This window comes from Pipistrellus hanaki, assembly GCF_964339955.1.
Source record: "Pipistrellus hanaki genome assembly, chromosome: 10".
Classification (NCBI taxonomy): domain Eukaryota; kingdom Metazoa; phylum Chordata; class Mammalia; order Chiroptera; family Vespertilionidae; genus Pipistrellus; species Pipistrellus hanaki.
The window spans coordinates 11809536-11825012 of NC_140512.1; the positions used below are offsets into that span (position 1 = coordinate 11809536).

Consider the following 15477-nt stretch of genomic DNA (forward strand, 5'->3'; position numbering starts at 1 on the left):
AAGATCCGGTAGTTTAGGGCTGTATTCTTAGTTTATACTTTGATCATATAACACAGACTCTTATGCCTGTCAATAATCATAGGCTTTTAAAGAACATGAAATCTCAAGCTTGGCAATACATAGAGAAAGACCTCCTAGAAGGCCACAATTAGAATCATTTTGAGGCAAAGGCTTAGAGCCAACCTGCTTCTTTTTTTTTAGAAAAATCACCCAAGATCCAAGGGCTTGGTCCACCACATTGAGGTGTCTGCATAAAACGACTGGTGCCTCACCCCTCTTCTCCAACAAAGGTGACGTAGAGTTTGTTTCGCTGGAGCTCTTTCCGGGAATAGGCCATCACCTGATTGAAGGTTCCTTCCAACAAGTGGTCCCGGCGAATGATGAGCCTAGGAAGGAGTAAAAGCCACGTGGGTGGTGAGTAGTGGCTTGAAGCTCTGCCATTAGACAGTATTCTAGGTGAGTCATGACTTCCCAGGTCTCATTACCTAGACTCTCCATGAATGTGCAGATTCCATCAGTTGAGAGATGGATTTTTAAAAAACACTCTTTTTAAACCATTGTCAGCACAAGGACAATGTGTATGCTTCTATAATTAGACTAGAGGCCCGGTGCACAATATTAGTGCACGGAGGGGAAGGTCCCTCAGCCTGCCCTGCATCCTCTCGCAATCCGGGATTACTGGCTCCTAACTACTCGCCTGCCTAATCGCCCCTAACCACTCTGCCTGCCTTCCTGATCACCTCTAACCATTTGCCTGCCTACCTGATCATCCCTAACCACTTGTCTGCCTGCCTGATCACCCCTAACTGCTTGCCTGCCTGCCTGCTCACCTCTAACTGCCTCTGCTTGCCTGCAAGATAACCCCAACTGCCTCTGCTGTTGCAGCTTCATCCGGAATGACATCCGGAAGGCTGTTCGGCTGTTCGATCTAATTAGCATATTATGCTTTTATTATTATAGATACATTCCATCCTATTGGACTACTTTTGGTGTTTCTTTTGATCAATTAAAAAAAATCTTTTTAATTGGATTCCTGAGTTTGGATTTGGCTTTTCAAAGCAAAACAAAAACACAAAACTCAGAAGGAGAAAAATCCACAATTTTTTACTTAACCTCCTATTACAAAGTTACAAAGAGCCCATGAATTTGACTAATGAGTTAAATGATGTGTCCCAAGTAAAAGTGAAGGAATATATGATTTTTTTTATTTAGATCAAGATTCATTGTTTTCTGAAAAGGTCTACCATTGAGCATGCCTTTGTCTGAAATCTACTGTTCTTTCTTTCTGGCCCTCCTCTTTTTCCTTCCCTTTCTGTCTCCTCTTCAATTTCTTAACTTCCGTTCTTCTTTCTTCTTAACTTGATAACTTTTTTCTTTCTCTTTACTATGAAAATAACTTTACCACACCATAGTATCCAATTTCCAAAATAATATTACAGAGGTATAAAGGGACAAAAGATAAAAAAAAAAAAAGCTACTCTGAATTCAGTGTCAAGTACTGGAGCACTTACTTAATTTTCCCTGGACCCTGACCAAATCCTTTGGCTTCCAGTTTTCGGTAGAAATTACGGAGCTTGGCCTCAAAGTCTCTCCGGTAGGGTGAAGGGGCTCTTGCACTGGCTCTCTGTAAACCTGCAGAGAGAAGCACATGAGCTGAAGGTCAACACTATTTATCAAAGAACAAACACATAGAGCAGCGGTAGAGAAAGGGCCGACCAGAGGCATATTCATGTCTTCATATTTTTTTCTCCAAGAAGTTTCCCTTCATTTCCATTACTCCTTCAATTACTTTTACAATAGTAGAAATAATACAATACAGAAAAAATTCTGCTGACAAGAAATATTTGACTTCCACTACATTTCAAGTTATATTTCTCTTACAAATTCTTCGGGGAGCATATTTCTTGGCTTAATTGCACTTAAATAATCTAAAACAACAAAAACAAAACTAGATTAAACTTTTTTGGTAAGTCACTATATTATAAGAAGTGATTGTAACTCTAACGAGGCAGCTGTAATATATGCATACGTTTTATTTCTCTAAGTATATTGATATTGATATTGATGCTAAAATTGAAGGATCTATTACCTTTTGAGATAGCATGAAGGTACCTGGAGATTAATATGCTAAGTGAAATAAGCCAGTCAGAGAAAGACAAATATCTTTCAATATTGCTGGTACTACCAATATCCCCATGGTCACTTCTATGAATTTTGCAAAAACACTGGCATAAAAATCTATGATTCTGAATCTCTGTTGCATCCAGGTTAATTTCATAAAAGTCTAGAAAATGGGAATTGTGAAACTTAATATCACTATATTTGGATTATATAATCTATGACCCTATCGTCTAAGCCAAGAGGGTAAATAATTAAGACCTCTGACAAAATGAACTGGTGAGTGCTTGGACTCATGGCATCAGTAATATTTCTATCAGGAAAGTTGAGTCTTTTTATAAAAGTTATACAAATATATCTCATTTAGCAAATCACTCTTTACTGCCTCTTCTTTTTCCAGTTCCAACATATCTCTCACATATAGTGATGTTAAAATCATACTCTATTGCCAAAGTTTGGACCAAAGTGTAGACAGGTTACAAGGCTGGGACAATCTTTACAACAAAATAGCAGATCATCATCTAGAACAGTGGTTGGCAAACTGCGGCTCTCGAGCCACATGCGGCTCTTTGGCCCCTTGAGTGTAGCTCTTACACAAAATAATATAGCCTGGGTGAGTCTGTTTTAAAGAAATGGGATTAGAAGAAGCTTAAGTTTAAAAAATTAGGCTCTCAAAAGAAATTTCAGTCGTTGTACTGTTGATATTTGGCTCTGTTGACTAATGATTTTGCCCACCACTAATCTAGACCACTAGCTTCTCCAAATGGAAGGCTCTGCTCACCAAAAGTAAGTCACTCTGTGCACATTGGATACAATTGTTCTGGTTCAGACAAAGCTCCTGCTCCACCTTTCCCCAGGTCATGGCACCTCAATCACATTGTTAGTCACAGGTAGCGTGCATTAAGCATTTCTTTAACAATGTCATTGGTACACTTGTTTGGAGAAAGTAACAACAGAGAAGTACTGACTTAAAAACTGAGTTTTACAATAAAAACACCTCTAAGAGACAGTTTCAAGTAACATGACTTGGAGGAGTCAAACTAAAAAACATTCTAGTTTTAGCGACCTATAGCAGTATTGCGTGATACCGACACACCCTTTTTTTTTTTGCTTTTTTTAAAAAATTAAATTATTATCTGTGTACATATTTTAACATTGCCCCCCCCCCCATACATACCCCCCCTCCCCAGAGTTTTGTGTCCATTGGTTGTACTTATATGCATGTATACAAGTCCTTCGGTTGATCTCTTATCTCCCCCAGATCTCCCCGCTGTAATTTTACAGTCTACTTGTTGCTTTACTGTCTTTAGATCTATCTTTTGGTTTGTCAGTTTATAATATTTTTTTAATATCCATAAATGAGTGAGGCATGTGGTATTTCTCTTTCATTGACTGGCTTATTTCACTCAGCATGATGTTCTCTAGTTCTATCCAGGTTGCTGCAAATGATGAGAATTCCTTCTTTTTTATGGCAGCATAGTATTCCATAGTGTAGATGTACCACAGTTTTTTGATCCAATCATCTGCTGACGGGCACCTAGGCTGTTTCCAGATTCTAGCTATTGTAGATTGTGCTGCTATGAACATAGGGGTGCATATATCCTTTCTGATTGGTGTTTCTAGTTTCTTGGGATATATTCCTAGGAGTGGGATTACTGGGTCAAATGGGAGTTCCATTTTCAGTTTTTTGAGGAAACTCCACACTGTTCTCCACAGTGGTTGCACCAGTCTGCATTCCCACCAGCAGTGCACGAGGGTTCCTTTTTCTCCACAACCTCGCCAACACTTGTAATTTGCTGATTTGTTGATGTTGGCCATTCTGACAGGTGCCGACACACCCTTTTTGAGGGACAGAGCATTTTGCTAAATTCTGTTTCTCTTCTGAATTTTTTCATCCACTTCAGAAGCCAAACCTGGACCCTGACTCTTGAGGTTGTGAGATAAAAAGTTACCAGATTTTTCAAACGAACTTCCTTTACTTTTAAAGTTATATAAAAATTGGGTTACCCCAAGACCTGCAACAATGTGATAATGCTAACTAACAAATGGAGGGAAAGTCTCCAATATCTGGTCATATTTGGGGGTATGGTTTTTACTTAAGTTAATTGTTTTGACGAACATAGAAAATAGTATCTTCCTTTTTCCATAAATAGTTTAATATACATTTCCTCATTGGGAATAAAAAATATTGACAAAGATTTCTTTGTATCAGGAGTAAATTCATTCTAACATATAAAGAAAACTTCAGGGGAACCATTTCATACCATGTAAGAAAACTCTTTGGCATCTTTCTGGGGACGTATGGTGGTCCCTACTAACCATATATCCTAGTTAACATCTTTACAACATGAGAAAAGTTGCCAATATTGGCATCTATTAACATTATGAGTCATAAGGATGAAGGTTTCATAAAGGGCTCTTCCCTTTTAAATTAAAAAACATATATTTTAATTGATTTCAGAGAGGAAAGGAGAGGAAGAGAGAGATAGAAACATCAATTGTGAGAGAAAATCATTGATCGGCTATCTCTTTCACCACATTGGGACTGAGCCTGCAACCCAGGTATATATATCCTGACCAGGAATCGGACTGTGATGCTCAGCCACTGAGCCACACTAGCTGGGCCTCTTTTAAGTTCTTATAGAATGCATTTGGAATGTAATAGAAGTTTAGAGCAGGGGTCTGGCAGAAAGACAGTAAATAGTATATGGTTTTGGGGCCATATGGTCTCTGTCATTACTGCTCACACCTGCTGTTGTAGTATGACAGTTGCCATTAAAAATACTTAAACAAGTATGATTGGGTTCCACTAACATTCTATTTATAGGTATTTAAATTTAAATTTCATATAATTTATTCACATCATGAAATACTGGTTTTGCAAAAAAAAAAAATCAAAATCAAACTATTTGGAAAGTAAAATGAATTCAAGTCTTGGGGCATTACAAAAACAGGTGGCAGCTGAAGCTGGTTTCGCTCAGTGGAGATAGAGCATCAGTCTGTGGACTGAGAGGTCACAGGTTCGATTCCAATCAAGAGCATGTACCTTGTGCAAGAGGCAGCTGATCAATGATTCTCCCTCATCGATGTTTCTAACTCTCTATCTCTCTCTCTCTCTCTCTGTAAAAAAAAAAAATCAATATAATATATTTAAAACAAAAACAAAAACAGGTGGCAGAGAGATAGGCAAGCACACAGTTGTCCTTCTTTCACCACCACCTGGTAGAAACACAGGTGGCCACTTACAGGGGGTACACGGCCAGCTTCCCACTTACCTGGGGAGTTCTGAGGTGAGGAGCAGGGTGAGCAGCGGGGAGAGAAGCTGTACCCGGGGTGGAAGGCAGCTTGCAGGGGGATGTAGGACATAATCTCTTCTTCAAAGAGACTGCAAAGTATGAAAAAAAAAAAAAAGAGTTTATTCTCTGTCCATGAGAGAGTCCTCATGAATTAGGGTAACGGCTGTTACAGTCCTCACAAAGCAACAAAAACACTCACATTTGCACACTACATAGTATTTAAGAGATAGGCACATCCCAGCACATTCTCAGTGTTATTTTTTCTCTCTGTTATTTTAAACCCTAATTAATACTACATCAAAGTCTCTATCAAGTACTATATTCAGCTCTTGCTACCTGAACCGTCAATGAAAAGAAGGCAATGGATGGCATGCACCACCGGATGGGGGCCCTTCTCAGGCACGGTCACGAGAAACCTCTAGAGCAAATGGTGTGTGTCAGCCGGGCTGAAGTGAAGAACTGCCCAGGCCAGCTTTTCCAGATGCTTTTCCAGAATCGCTCCAGGCTTAGCCTCTTACCTCAGCAAAATAACTAGATCTGCATCACAGGACAGCTTTTCAAGTCCATTATTACCCTCCGTCCGAATGTAATGGATTTTCTCCCTAGAATAATGTGGAAAAGAAGAGTTACACACGAACTCAGCAGCCAAGGACTGAATCCTTTTCTGATCCCTTTTTCTCTCTCTTCCACTGTGGGCTGAACAGGGATGTCCTCATTAGTGTCATGTATACTAATATTCTTGGTATTTAAAGTTCGCTGGTTATTATCACTAACAATTGTTAGTCCGTATGTGAGGTAGAATTAAGATTACAAGGGAACGCTCTTAATATCCATGCATTGCCAGCTTCTGAAATTCTGGACAGTAAACTGAAATAGAGGCGTTTAACTCTCCTGGTGAGAAAGTGGGATTTAGCGTCAGGAGATATTTTTTCTTTTTATCACTTTTTGTGACTATTCCTTCCAAATGAAGTGATTTAGATTTCCAGAGACACTTATTCAAATAGGTCCCCAATAAACAACAGAACAGATATGATACTTTTAGGAGAATTGGAACATATATGATACTTTTTTGTTTGCTTTTTTTGAAGAAGGTCCATTTTATATATGATTTACTATTAAATAATTTTATTTCAAAAATGTATATGGTGCTTTACATAAATACTTTTAAGTTAAAAGTATTTTGCTCCCTTTCAGTGCTTCCTTCCAAATCAATGGAAATCATCGTTTTAGCAACATCCTGAATCCTATGTAACCTGACAATAGGACTATTGCTGATTGCTACACTTCCGAGAACATTAGAACCCTCTGGCTCCTTCATTTTGAGTATTCAAATTATAGCTTAAATGCATGGATAAAAAACATCAAAGCCTTCTGCTCTGTCTCTCCAGAGAGGTGTTTTCCCATCTTGAAAACTAGCTGAGGAGATCTAGAGTTATACGGGTGGTGGACTGGCCCCTACCTGAGTGTGTGGTTTCTTGCCAAACTTGGCTGACGCTCTTGCAGCATTTCAAAAATGTTTGGCTGGCGAAGAAATGCCACAATCTTGTCATTATATGCTGAAACAGACAAAAAGGCAGAGTTGTGCTTCAGTCTGCAGACCACAGATGATTTCTCTAGTGATTGGAAGATGGCTGCTTGATATGAGAATTAATTGAGAAGTTTAAGGGGCAGGTAGCAATGCATCAAAAAATGTAAGCTCTTGAGGGTGTTTCCAATGATATAACAGCATTATTTTTTTAATTTTTTTGAATATTACTCTTTAATTAGATAGAATAACCAATAAAATGATATTTCCAAGTGAATTTGAAAACTAAACCACATTTAAGGCGATGGCTCTCTTCAGTCAGTTGTAAGATGAACACCCCGCCCCACCACCACTACCACCACCACCACACCTCACTTCTCTGAAACCAGGATTCAACTCGGGCACTCTCCCAGTCACTGTCAGCAAGCTGACAACGTCACTGCCACCGCCCATTCATTTTCTTTTTATGAGCACGAAATCGGGCAGTTCACAGCTGCCAGCCTCTTAGGTCCCAGGAAACGCAAGCAGCACATGCAGCTAGAAAACCCCTGGCACCTCTGGCTCATGCCTGCCACAGTCCTAAATGCGCGCCCCCTGGTGGGAGGGCTCAGGGCCGGATCAGGGGGAGAGGAGAACCCCACCTGCTTTTAGAGGCCCGGAAAGAGCAGAGCCCGAGCCTTGCTGAAGACCCGGCAGATGTCCATGACGTAACAGCATTACTATTTTTAAACAATCACACCAAAAGTGAACTCAATCTAAGTTAATCATCTTAATATTCCAGAAACTTAACCATGTGTTAACTCATTACTGTGTGAACAGATAAAATATAAAGTAGTTCTCCTACAAGCAAAGTCTTATTGTCTTTTTAATAAATTCTCTTGGTCATTTTGCCAGAGTTATTTTAGCACAAGATTCTTTATGAGTTCAAATAAATATTTTTCCGAGCACTTGATACTTATGACCTGTGGCCATGAATTGATTTCTGGGAGTGATAATGGAACTATCCAAATCCATTTAGACTCTCTCACCTTCCCCTCCCACCTCCACCCCCTAATACAAGCGGCATGTGCTTTGAAAAGAGGCAGTTGAGTTTAGAAATCAAGACTGTGTCGACTTATCCCCATACACACAAGGGACGAGAGGTTTAACTTAAAAACTGCATCTAACAGCAACAAATTCATGACCTCATTAAATTATGCTCCCTTGGACTTAGCTAACAAATCACTGAGTACAGTAAAGAACAAGGGAAATGTGAGTCTGGAAGATATTAGGGAAGAAAGAGGTGAGGGATGAGAGAGGACAAAGCGAGGAGGAAGGAGAAAGGGAAAAGAAGGAAAGGGGAGGGGAAAACGGGTACAAACATGAAGGGAGGGGAAACTATGCCATAAAAGAGAAGGAAAAATAACTCAACAGAATCCTCAATACTGTAGTAAAGGATTCACAATAAGAAAAGCAAGGTTAATTACTGAATACCCAGGGGCTCTAAAAGCATGATACATACCCAGTGGCAATGACTCATGTTGATGCTGGTTTCGAATAGCAGCTACGAGGCTGTGTCCTGGCCGGGCCAACAAAGAGGCTCCTCTGTTTCTACAGACATCGGAGGCCTAATTCCAAAATAAAACGATTACTTCTTGCTCATTGAGTATGATGTTGGCTGTGGGTTTGTCATAGATAGCCCTTATTACATTGAAATACATTTTATTGGCAATGAAATGTCTCCAATACTCAGTTTCTTTTTATTATATGAAATTACCTTACAATAATACTGAAATTGCCTTATAATATTAAAGAGCTTGGGCATTTTAAATAAGTTGAAATGACCTATTTCAAGTTGATACAGAATTTTGAATTTGTACACTATCATCTCATGCCTAGCACTTTTGGAAGTACTGTAAAACTGCCACCAGACAGGGGGGCTATGTGTTGAGCTGGGAAGTTGGGGCACTGCTTTCTACAGTCTGTGAGCTTGTTTCCTGCTGAGTGTCTGGTGTTTGGGGGGACTCGACACCCACATAACACTTGGAGATATGTAATACTTCCTCTCTGCATGGTCACACACACCTTTTATGTGTGTGTTTTCAGTAGTGTCCTGAAACGATGATACCTAAGATTGGAAATAGCTGCGTCTCTCCGAGTACACAGATGACTCCTCGGAAATGTAACGATCTTGTTTTGCACACCAGGCTTTCATTAAAGCAAGCGATGACACACCAACACCAGCTCTTCGTTTAAGACTTATGTTTGCTTTCCGAAAGCTTTTGGGTAGATAGTTATTTCTCCAGTTTCTTCTGAGGTGTATGCACACTGTGGTTCTCCCTGGAGTGATTCTCTAAAGGGGGCCACACAGATATTCCTTTTTTTCTGTCCGTTTTCTCATTTTTTGCCTCACTCTAAAATTCAACTTTAAAAGCTGTTTGATGGGAAATTGTTCTCAGTGCCCTCACCTCTTGATGTTATAAAAAGACGTTCGGACATAAAAATGGATTTTCTCATCATATTCTCAGAAACTGTATGAAAGTAGAAAAGGACTGTATTTTGAGTTTTGGCTTGAGAAAAGAGGACAGGAAAGAATATGGGATATAGAGACAGTATTTCAGAAAGGCGATGATTGTGAGCTTAGGAGAGGGGGCAGCCTTTCCTGGCTCAGTAGCAGGTAAGCACAGGGAATGAAAGAGATATAAACCAGTACAGCACGTGCTGGGATGAGAACAGGGCACTCCTTGTGCCTGGTTCATGTCTCCCAGATCGTGGCCGCTTACAAACGGTTCTGGCTCCACAGACAGAGGCAGAGTGTGGGCCTGGGAGCGGAGGGCGGGGACGGCGTTACCTCTCCAGCGCTGTAACTGCGGAGCCTCTGCAGGTGCTGGCGATGCATCAGATGGTTAGGAAGACGGCCGTTCTGAAGAGGGATTCGGGGGTCGATGAAAGTGGTCGCTCGGCTGTTGTGGTCCACGAAAAAAGACTGCAGACAGACCAGGGGAAAGAGCTGAGAAGGAGCCAGAGTGAAGTGAACTATGGAAGGGAATGCTACGGGGCCAAGGCATCATGCTTATTTTTGTCTCTCTTTTTTTTTATTTACTCAAAATTAGATGGAAAACCGGGCACAGTGCATCTGTTTGCTCAGTAGTTGAATGAAGCAATAGCACCCATGAACACTTCACACTGTGAAGTTACACAGTAGTAACAACAACACTTTATTTCATATGCAAAATAGGTTACATAGAGCCTTTGATGGATAAAGAGTGATTAATAACTTTTATAGGACTTTACTTTTTAAAAAATGCTTTTTAATATAGAATTAGTAGAGTCCCACTGATAAAAAAAATTGAAAGGATGAAATAGTAAAAAGAAAATAACTTATGTCATCCCAACTAACACAATAAAATATATATTTTTATTGATTTCAGAGAGGAAGGGAGAGGAAGAGATAGAAACATTAATGATGAGAGAGAATCATTCATTAGCTGCTTCCTGTACATCCCCCACTGGGGACTGAGCCCACAACCCAGGCATGTGCCCTGACTGGGAATTGAACCATGAGCTTCTGGTTCATGGGTCAATGCCTAACCACTGAGCAACACTGGGTGAGCTGTTTTGGTATTGTTTTCCAATTTTTTTTATTTTCCTATGCAAATATACACATATGCACATATATACATATTTTCCCATATTAACAATAATTTTGTTGTAAATCTTTTTGCCTATTAATTTATAAGCATTTCCTTAAGTTATCAAATTTCCTTTTAACATAGAATTTTAATAAATGTAGTATTCAGATTGATGGATGCATAATGATTACTTTCAGTACTCTGAAAAATACCAATGGATGCATAATGATTACTTTTAGTACTCTGTATTTCACAGAACTAAAACAAATAACCCCAAAACTTATGTATAACAAAAGAAAACCACAAATAGCCACAGCAATCCTGAGAAAGAAGAACAAAGTTGGAGGCTACCTGATATTAAGCTATATTTCAAGATTATAGAAATAAAAAAAAGCATGGTGCTGTCATAAAAACAGACATGTAGACCAATGGAACAGAATAAAGAGCCCAGAAATAAACCCACACTTATACAGTCAATTAATATATGATAAAAGAGGCCTTTGCAATGGAATAAAGACAGTCTCTAGGTGCATGTCTCAGCTGCTGTGCTTTCTGCTTCAGCGATGAGTAGGAGGCAGTGTATGCCATGGATAACCAGGGCTGACTGCATTCCACTGGGCCCCTGCTGTTTGTTTCCCGATAGGAGCGCTTCATTCTTAAAATCCAAGGATAGGCAAATGGCTTGCATGAGTGTGTGCTCTTGAATAATAAACACTGCCTTTCTGTTCACTGACTCATCGTGGTGTCTCCTGGCATCTTGGCTAAACAATAACTGCAATCATGGCCGCCACCGTGGACCACTGAGCTTGGCAGGTGCACCCTGGCACTGATCCTCTACTTTCTGTTCTGGCTCAGGCTTTATTTCCCACCCCACCACATCCCAGCAAGTCCTCACAGTATATACATCGCTGTCATTCTCCCAGAGGAGGCCACATCTAGTAAGTGAGAACTTGGGGAGCAGATTGTGGCTGTGGTGGCTTTTCTGCTGCACGAAAAATCCCTCAATCCTCATTCATCCCTGACTACAGAGGCGCTGGTCATAGAGCTTCCTTATACTCATGGACTTGCAGTCTTTCCTCACACAATCTAGAGAACTGAGGTGCTGAGGCATGCTAATCGGTTTGTCGGAAAGGGTTTATAGATCCCGGTGGTACTGTTTTTATGACAGTACCACTCCGGCACGTCAACGCTGGCTCACAATCACAAAGGGGAAAAAATGGAGTAATTCAGTTTGCTATTGAGAGACATGTCTCCTGGTGAAGCTTCTGATTCCTTTGACCCTAAAAGAGGGAGAGGCTCTCTCCACCAAAGTTCACAAAAGATTACACGGGGACGTTTCTTTAGTAAATGTTGGCCTGTCTTATAAATAAATTGAGATGAATGATGATGATGAAGAAAAAACATCCTCACTTTAGCAAACTCAGCTAGGCTTCTAACGCATTGCTGGGAAGGACCAGTTTTGGTTAAGGTCACACAAAGGCACAATGCAAGCCAGTTAACACGCCACAAACTCAATGTGGCCCACTGCTGTTTGCCAGGCTGTCTTAAGGAGAACTGACAGCCTACTAGGGAAATCACAGTGAGTAATCTAATCACGTCACTGCCGTTAAGCTAATAATTTCATTCTCTGAGAGTTAGCTGTCTAGGGAGGCAAAACAGTAATCTGGTTTCAAGGTCCAAACCTAAATTTAAAGAGATAGAGACAGTTCTCAAATGGGGGTGATTTTGCCCACCGGGGGGGCATAGAGTAAGGTCAAAACTTGGTGGGGGTGCTCCGTGGACAGAACCCGGGGATGCTGCTAAACACCGTCCAATGCTCAGGACAGCTCCTCCTCCCTGCCTCCTGCTGGCCAATGGCACATCCCAGGTGCATAGGCTCTTCTCTCCTCATCCACCTCCCTCCTCACTGTCAGTGTCCTCCCTTTCACGGTAAGAGCCCCTTTGGTGGAAGGGCCACACAGTCCCACTCACCTTTCCCTGCTGGTCCGTTTTGATCTCCCAGCCCCGAGGCAATTCCAGACGCGTGTCTGCAAACATGTTGATGAAATTCACCAAGTCCCGGTTATGCTGGTAGCGTTCAAAGTTGCGTGCATCCCGCCGGACCTTCAGAATCATGTGCTTTAAGCAGGTGCTACTGGTGAAGATGCGGTAAGCATTCTGAGACGGGGTCGGAGCCAGTTGGGGTAGGGAGTGGAGGATCAGAAAGAAAAAAAACAACACAGATCAAGCACAGTTTGAGAACCTTCATGTGCTATCATGTGATTTCTAAACAGCTATGCATGGTGAGCCTCGAGGAGGCAACCTCAGAAGCAAAATCTCGCGAAGAAATTAAGTGAGCAGCTGTAAACACACGTGGACCTGTTTGCGATCCCTTCTCTCCCTGCTGCTCCTCAGCCTTGGACACAGTCAACCTCCCTGTGCATCTCAAAGGCTCACCTCCCTCCTCCTTCCTTCCTCTCTCAGCAACTCTGCTTTTTTGAATCTCTCTTGACCTCTTTGAGTCTCTCTTCTCTCTCTCCTCCATGGATCCTCTCTGACTGCACAAGACTGCCTGTGCTCCTTTAGCTGTCTACAACAAAGAGCATTAATTTAAGCTTCCTGGCATTTAAGGCAGGACTTCAGGGTCCATACCTCTTTTGATTCCTCTGTAGAAATGTTTGTATGTGAGGGGAAGGGGATGAGAAAAACAAAAAAAATCAAGAATTCTAATTGTGCAAATGAGGATTTTATGGCTCACGGGAATGCTGTGTGCATGTGATAAAAGGAAAGCTGGAGCCAGCAGGCACAGGATAGCTCCCGCTGGCCCAGTCCCCTGGTGCCCAGGATCTGGCATCCTTATCCCCCTTCAGCACTCAGGCCCGCACACAGGGCAGCTGAGTGTCCCAGCGGCTTCTCACATGTAACCTGCTAAAATCGATCTCCTCCTTCCATGACACAAACTGTCATCTCATTCAACTACCGGACCTGCCCAATGGAGTCACCACCTCACTCAGGTGCTCAAAGCAAAAAGGACTCAGACTTCCCTGAGTCCTCAAACCCCCTCCCCCCCCCCCCGCCCCCCGCAATCACAGTGGTCAAGGCACTGGGATTGATTCTACACAGAAATGGCTCCTGAACCGAGTCATTCCTTTCCATGAGGCCAGCCCTGACTTAGCAGGCCTTCGTCATCTCTCACTAGGATGGTGAATCATTTTCGAGTCTTAGTCCCCCAGCCTTTCTCCCACACTCCTACCAAAGCGCTAACACACTGACGCCGACAAAAATTCGAAGAGTAAGCAGCAGGTCCCAGTCCAGCTCTTTCCCTTTTCGGAAAACGCACGGAGTGAAAAGAGTGGACTGAGCCGTTTTCTTTTTTCTCGCCGGGGTTAAAATTCTACCCCCTTTCAGGTATCAAACAACTTGGCAAAGTTGTGCTTTTGGTTTTGATGGAAGCCAGGCCAGGCTCACTCTGCATTGTTAGAGCACTCACATAATTGGCATGCAGTACGGTGAAGAATTCAGGATTGGTGATAAACTTGACCGCGGGCGACTGCAGCAGCAAGGTGATTTTTTGTGAGTTCACCGGAGAAAGGGGCCCTTCTCTCCTCAGATCTGGAAAAGGTGAAGCGAAAGCACGGAGCGCATTGAAAGAAAGTCACTTCAAGCACAGCACTCTCCTCTGCACACCAGCAGCACTCACACCTTTACTCGCACAGCGGAGGGGACTATTGCTTTTCACAGTAAACTGACTAGGAGTCAGTGATCTGACCGGGAGTCATATCACCTTGTGTATGTCAGTGAAGAACCGTGATTTCTAGGAGTGTTTCTGAATAACTTCAGTTAGGCTCAAGTCCTTGAATATCATCCCTTTTATGCCAATTAATTACTTTTTAACATTTTCTTTGCAAATTGCTAGTCCTAGGTAGGATAGATTGTTTGCAGAGAGGACTACCATTTCCCCCCTCCCATGAGACTTTGCAGCTTCTCCCCGTGTTGAATCGAGCTGGCCGTGTGTCTGGCTTTAACGAACACAATTTACCAGAGGCTTGGGGCCAAGGTTTCAAGAGGCCTCTGTGTCCCTAACTCCCACTCTGCACTCTGCCACCATCGTGAGAACAAAGAGGAGAAGCCATGGGGAGCAGGAACAAGCGGCCCCAGACGAGGCCCTCGCAGGGCAGACAGATCATGGCTGATGGGACAGCGGACCAAGGACAGATTGGGGAGCCCAGTGGCACCTGAGGAACCCCCTGGCTGAGCTCTGCTCAAATTGCCCATCTGCAGGACCATTGGAAAATAATGTGAATTTAAGCTACTAAGCTTTGGGGTGGGTTGTTACATAACAAATGCCAACATATGTGATACCAAACCCAGAAATAAACTTCTTTGCTCCTTCTTTTCTCATGTTTCTAATTCCTCAATGACTTTACCAAATCTCTCTCAGAAGGCTGAACCAAGAAATTAACACTAGAAAATCCTAAACTAGCCAGTTAAGTTAGTATATCTGGTAAAATGAATAAAGTGAAGGCAATTAAAATCGTTGGTAGAACTGTGTTATGTGCATTCAAAAGACTGCATGGAAGTGTCCACTCTTTTGCATGGTTGTACAGAGCCAAGAGCTGGGAGGACTGAAAACACATGCTTGTTTGCTCAGACTATTTTCTGAGCCTTGTTTTTTTTTTTTTTTTGACGTTTTTTCTTTATTGAATAAGGTATTACATATGTGCCATTATTTCCCCATTACCTCTCCCCCCCGCCACCTCCCCACTCATGCTCTCACACCCCAGGTGAAGGTATCCATTGGTTAGGCTTATATGCATGCATACAAGTCCTTTGGTTGATCTCGTGAGCCTTATTTTTGCAAATAAAATTTGTATCACAACTCAAATTTAAAAAGTGGATTATTTGTATGTCACGGTGATCCTCTTATGTCATCACATGTTTAAAAAGT

General features: G+C 41.9%; 1 protein-coding gene across 3 annotated transcripts in view; it reads right to left on the minus strand.

Annotated features, from left to right (window-relative positions):
* The window catches only part of HECW1 (HECT, C2 and WW domain containing E3 ubiquitin protein ligase 1), a 99610-nt gene that overhangs the window by 16845 nt on the left and 67288 nt on the right, over nucleotides 1-15477 (minus strand). For all 3 annotated transcript variants that reach the window (XM_084896922.1, XM_084896921.1, XM_084896923.1), the window contains 9 exons: nucleotides 14020-14141; nucleotides 12522-12707; nucleotides 9770-9904; nucleotides 8441-8546; nucleotides 6874-6970; nucleotides 5933-6016; nucleotides 5394-5503; nucleotides 1512-1632; nucleotides 273-386 (listed from right to left, as the gene is read on the minus strand). In XM_084896922.1, coding sequence (XP_084753048.1) covers nucleotides 273-386; nucleotides 1512-1632; nucleotides 5394-5503; nucleotides 5933-6016; nucleotides 6874-6970; nucleotides 8441-8546; nucleotides 9770-9904; nucleotides 12522-12707; nucleotides 14020-14141 — 1075 coding nt within the window. The remainder of the gene's footprint in view (nucleotides 1-272; nucleotides 387-1511; nucleotides 1633-5393; nucleotides 5504-5932; nucleotides 6017-6873; nucleotides 6971-8440; nucleotides 8547-9769; nucleotides 9905-12521; nucleotides 12708-14019; nucleotides 14142-15477) is intronic.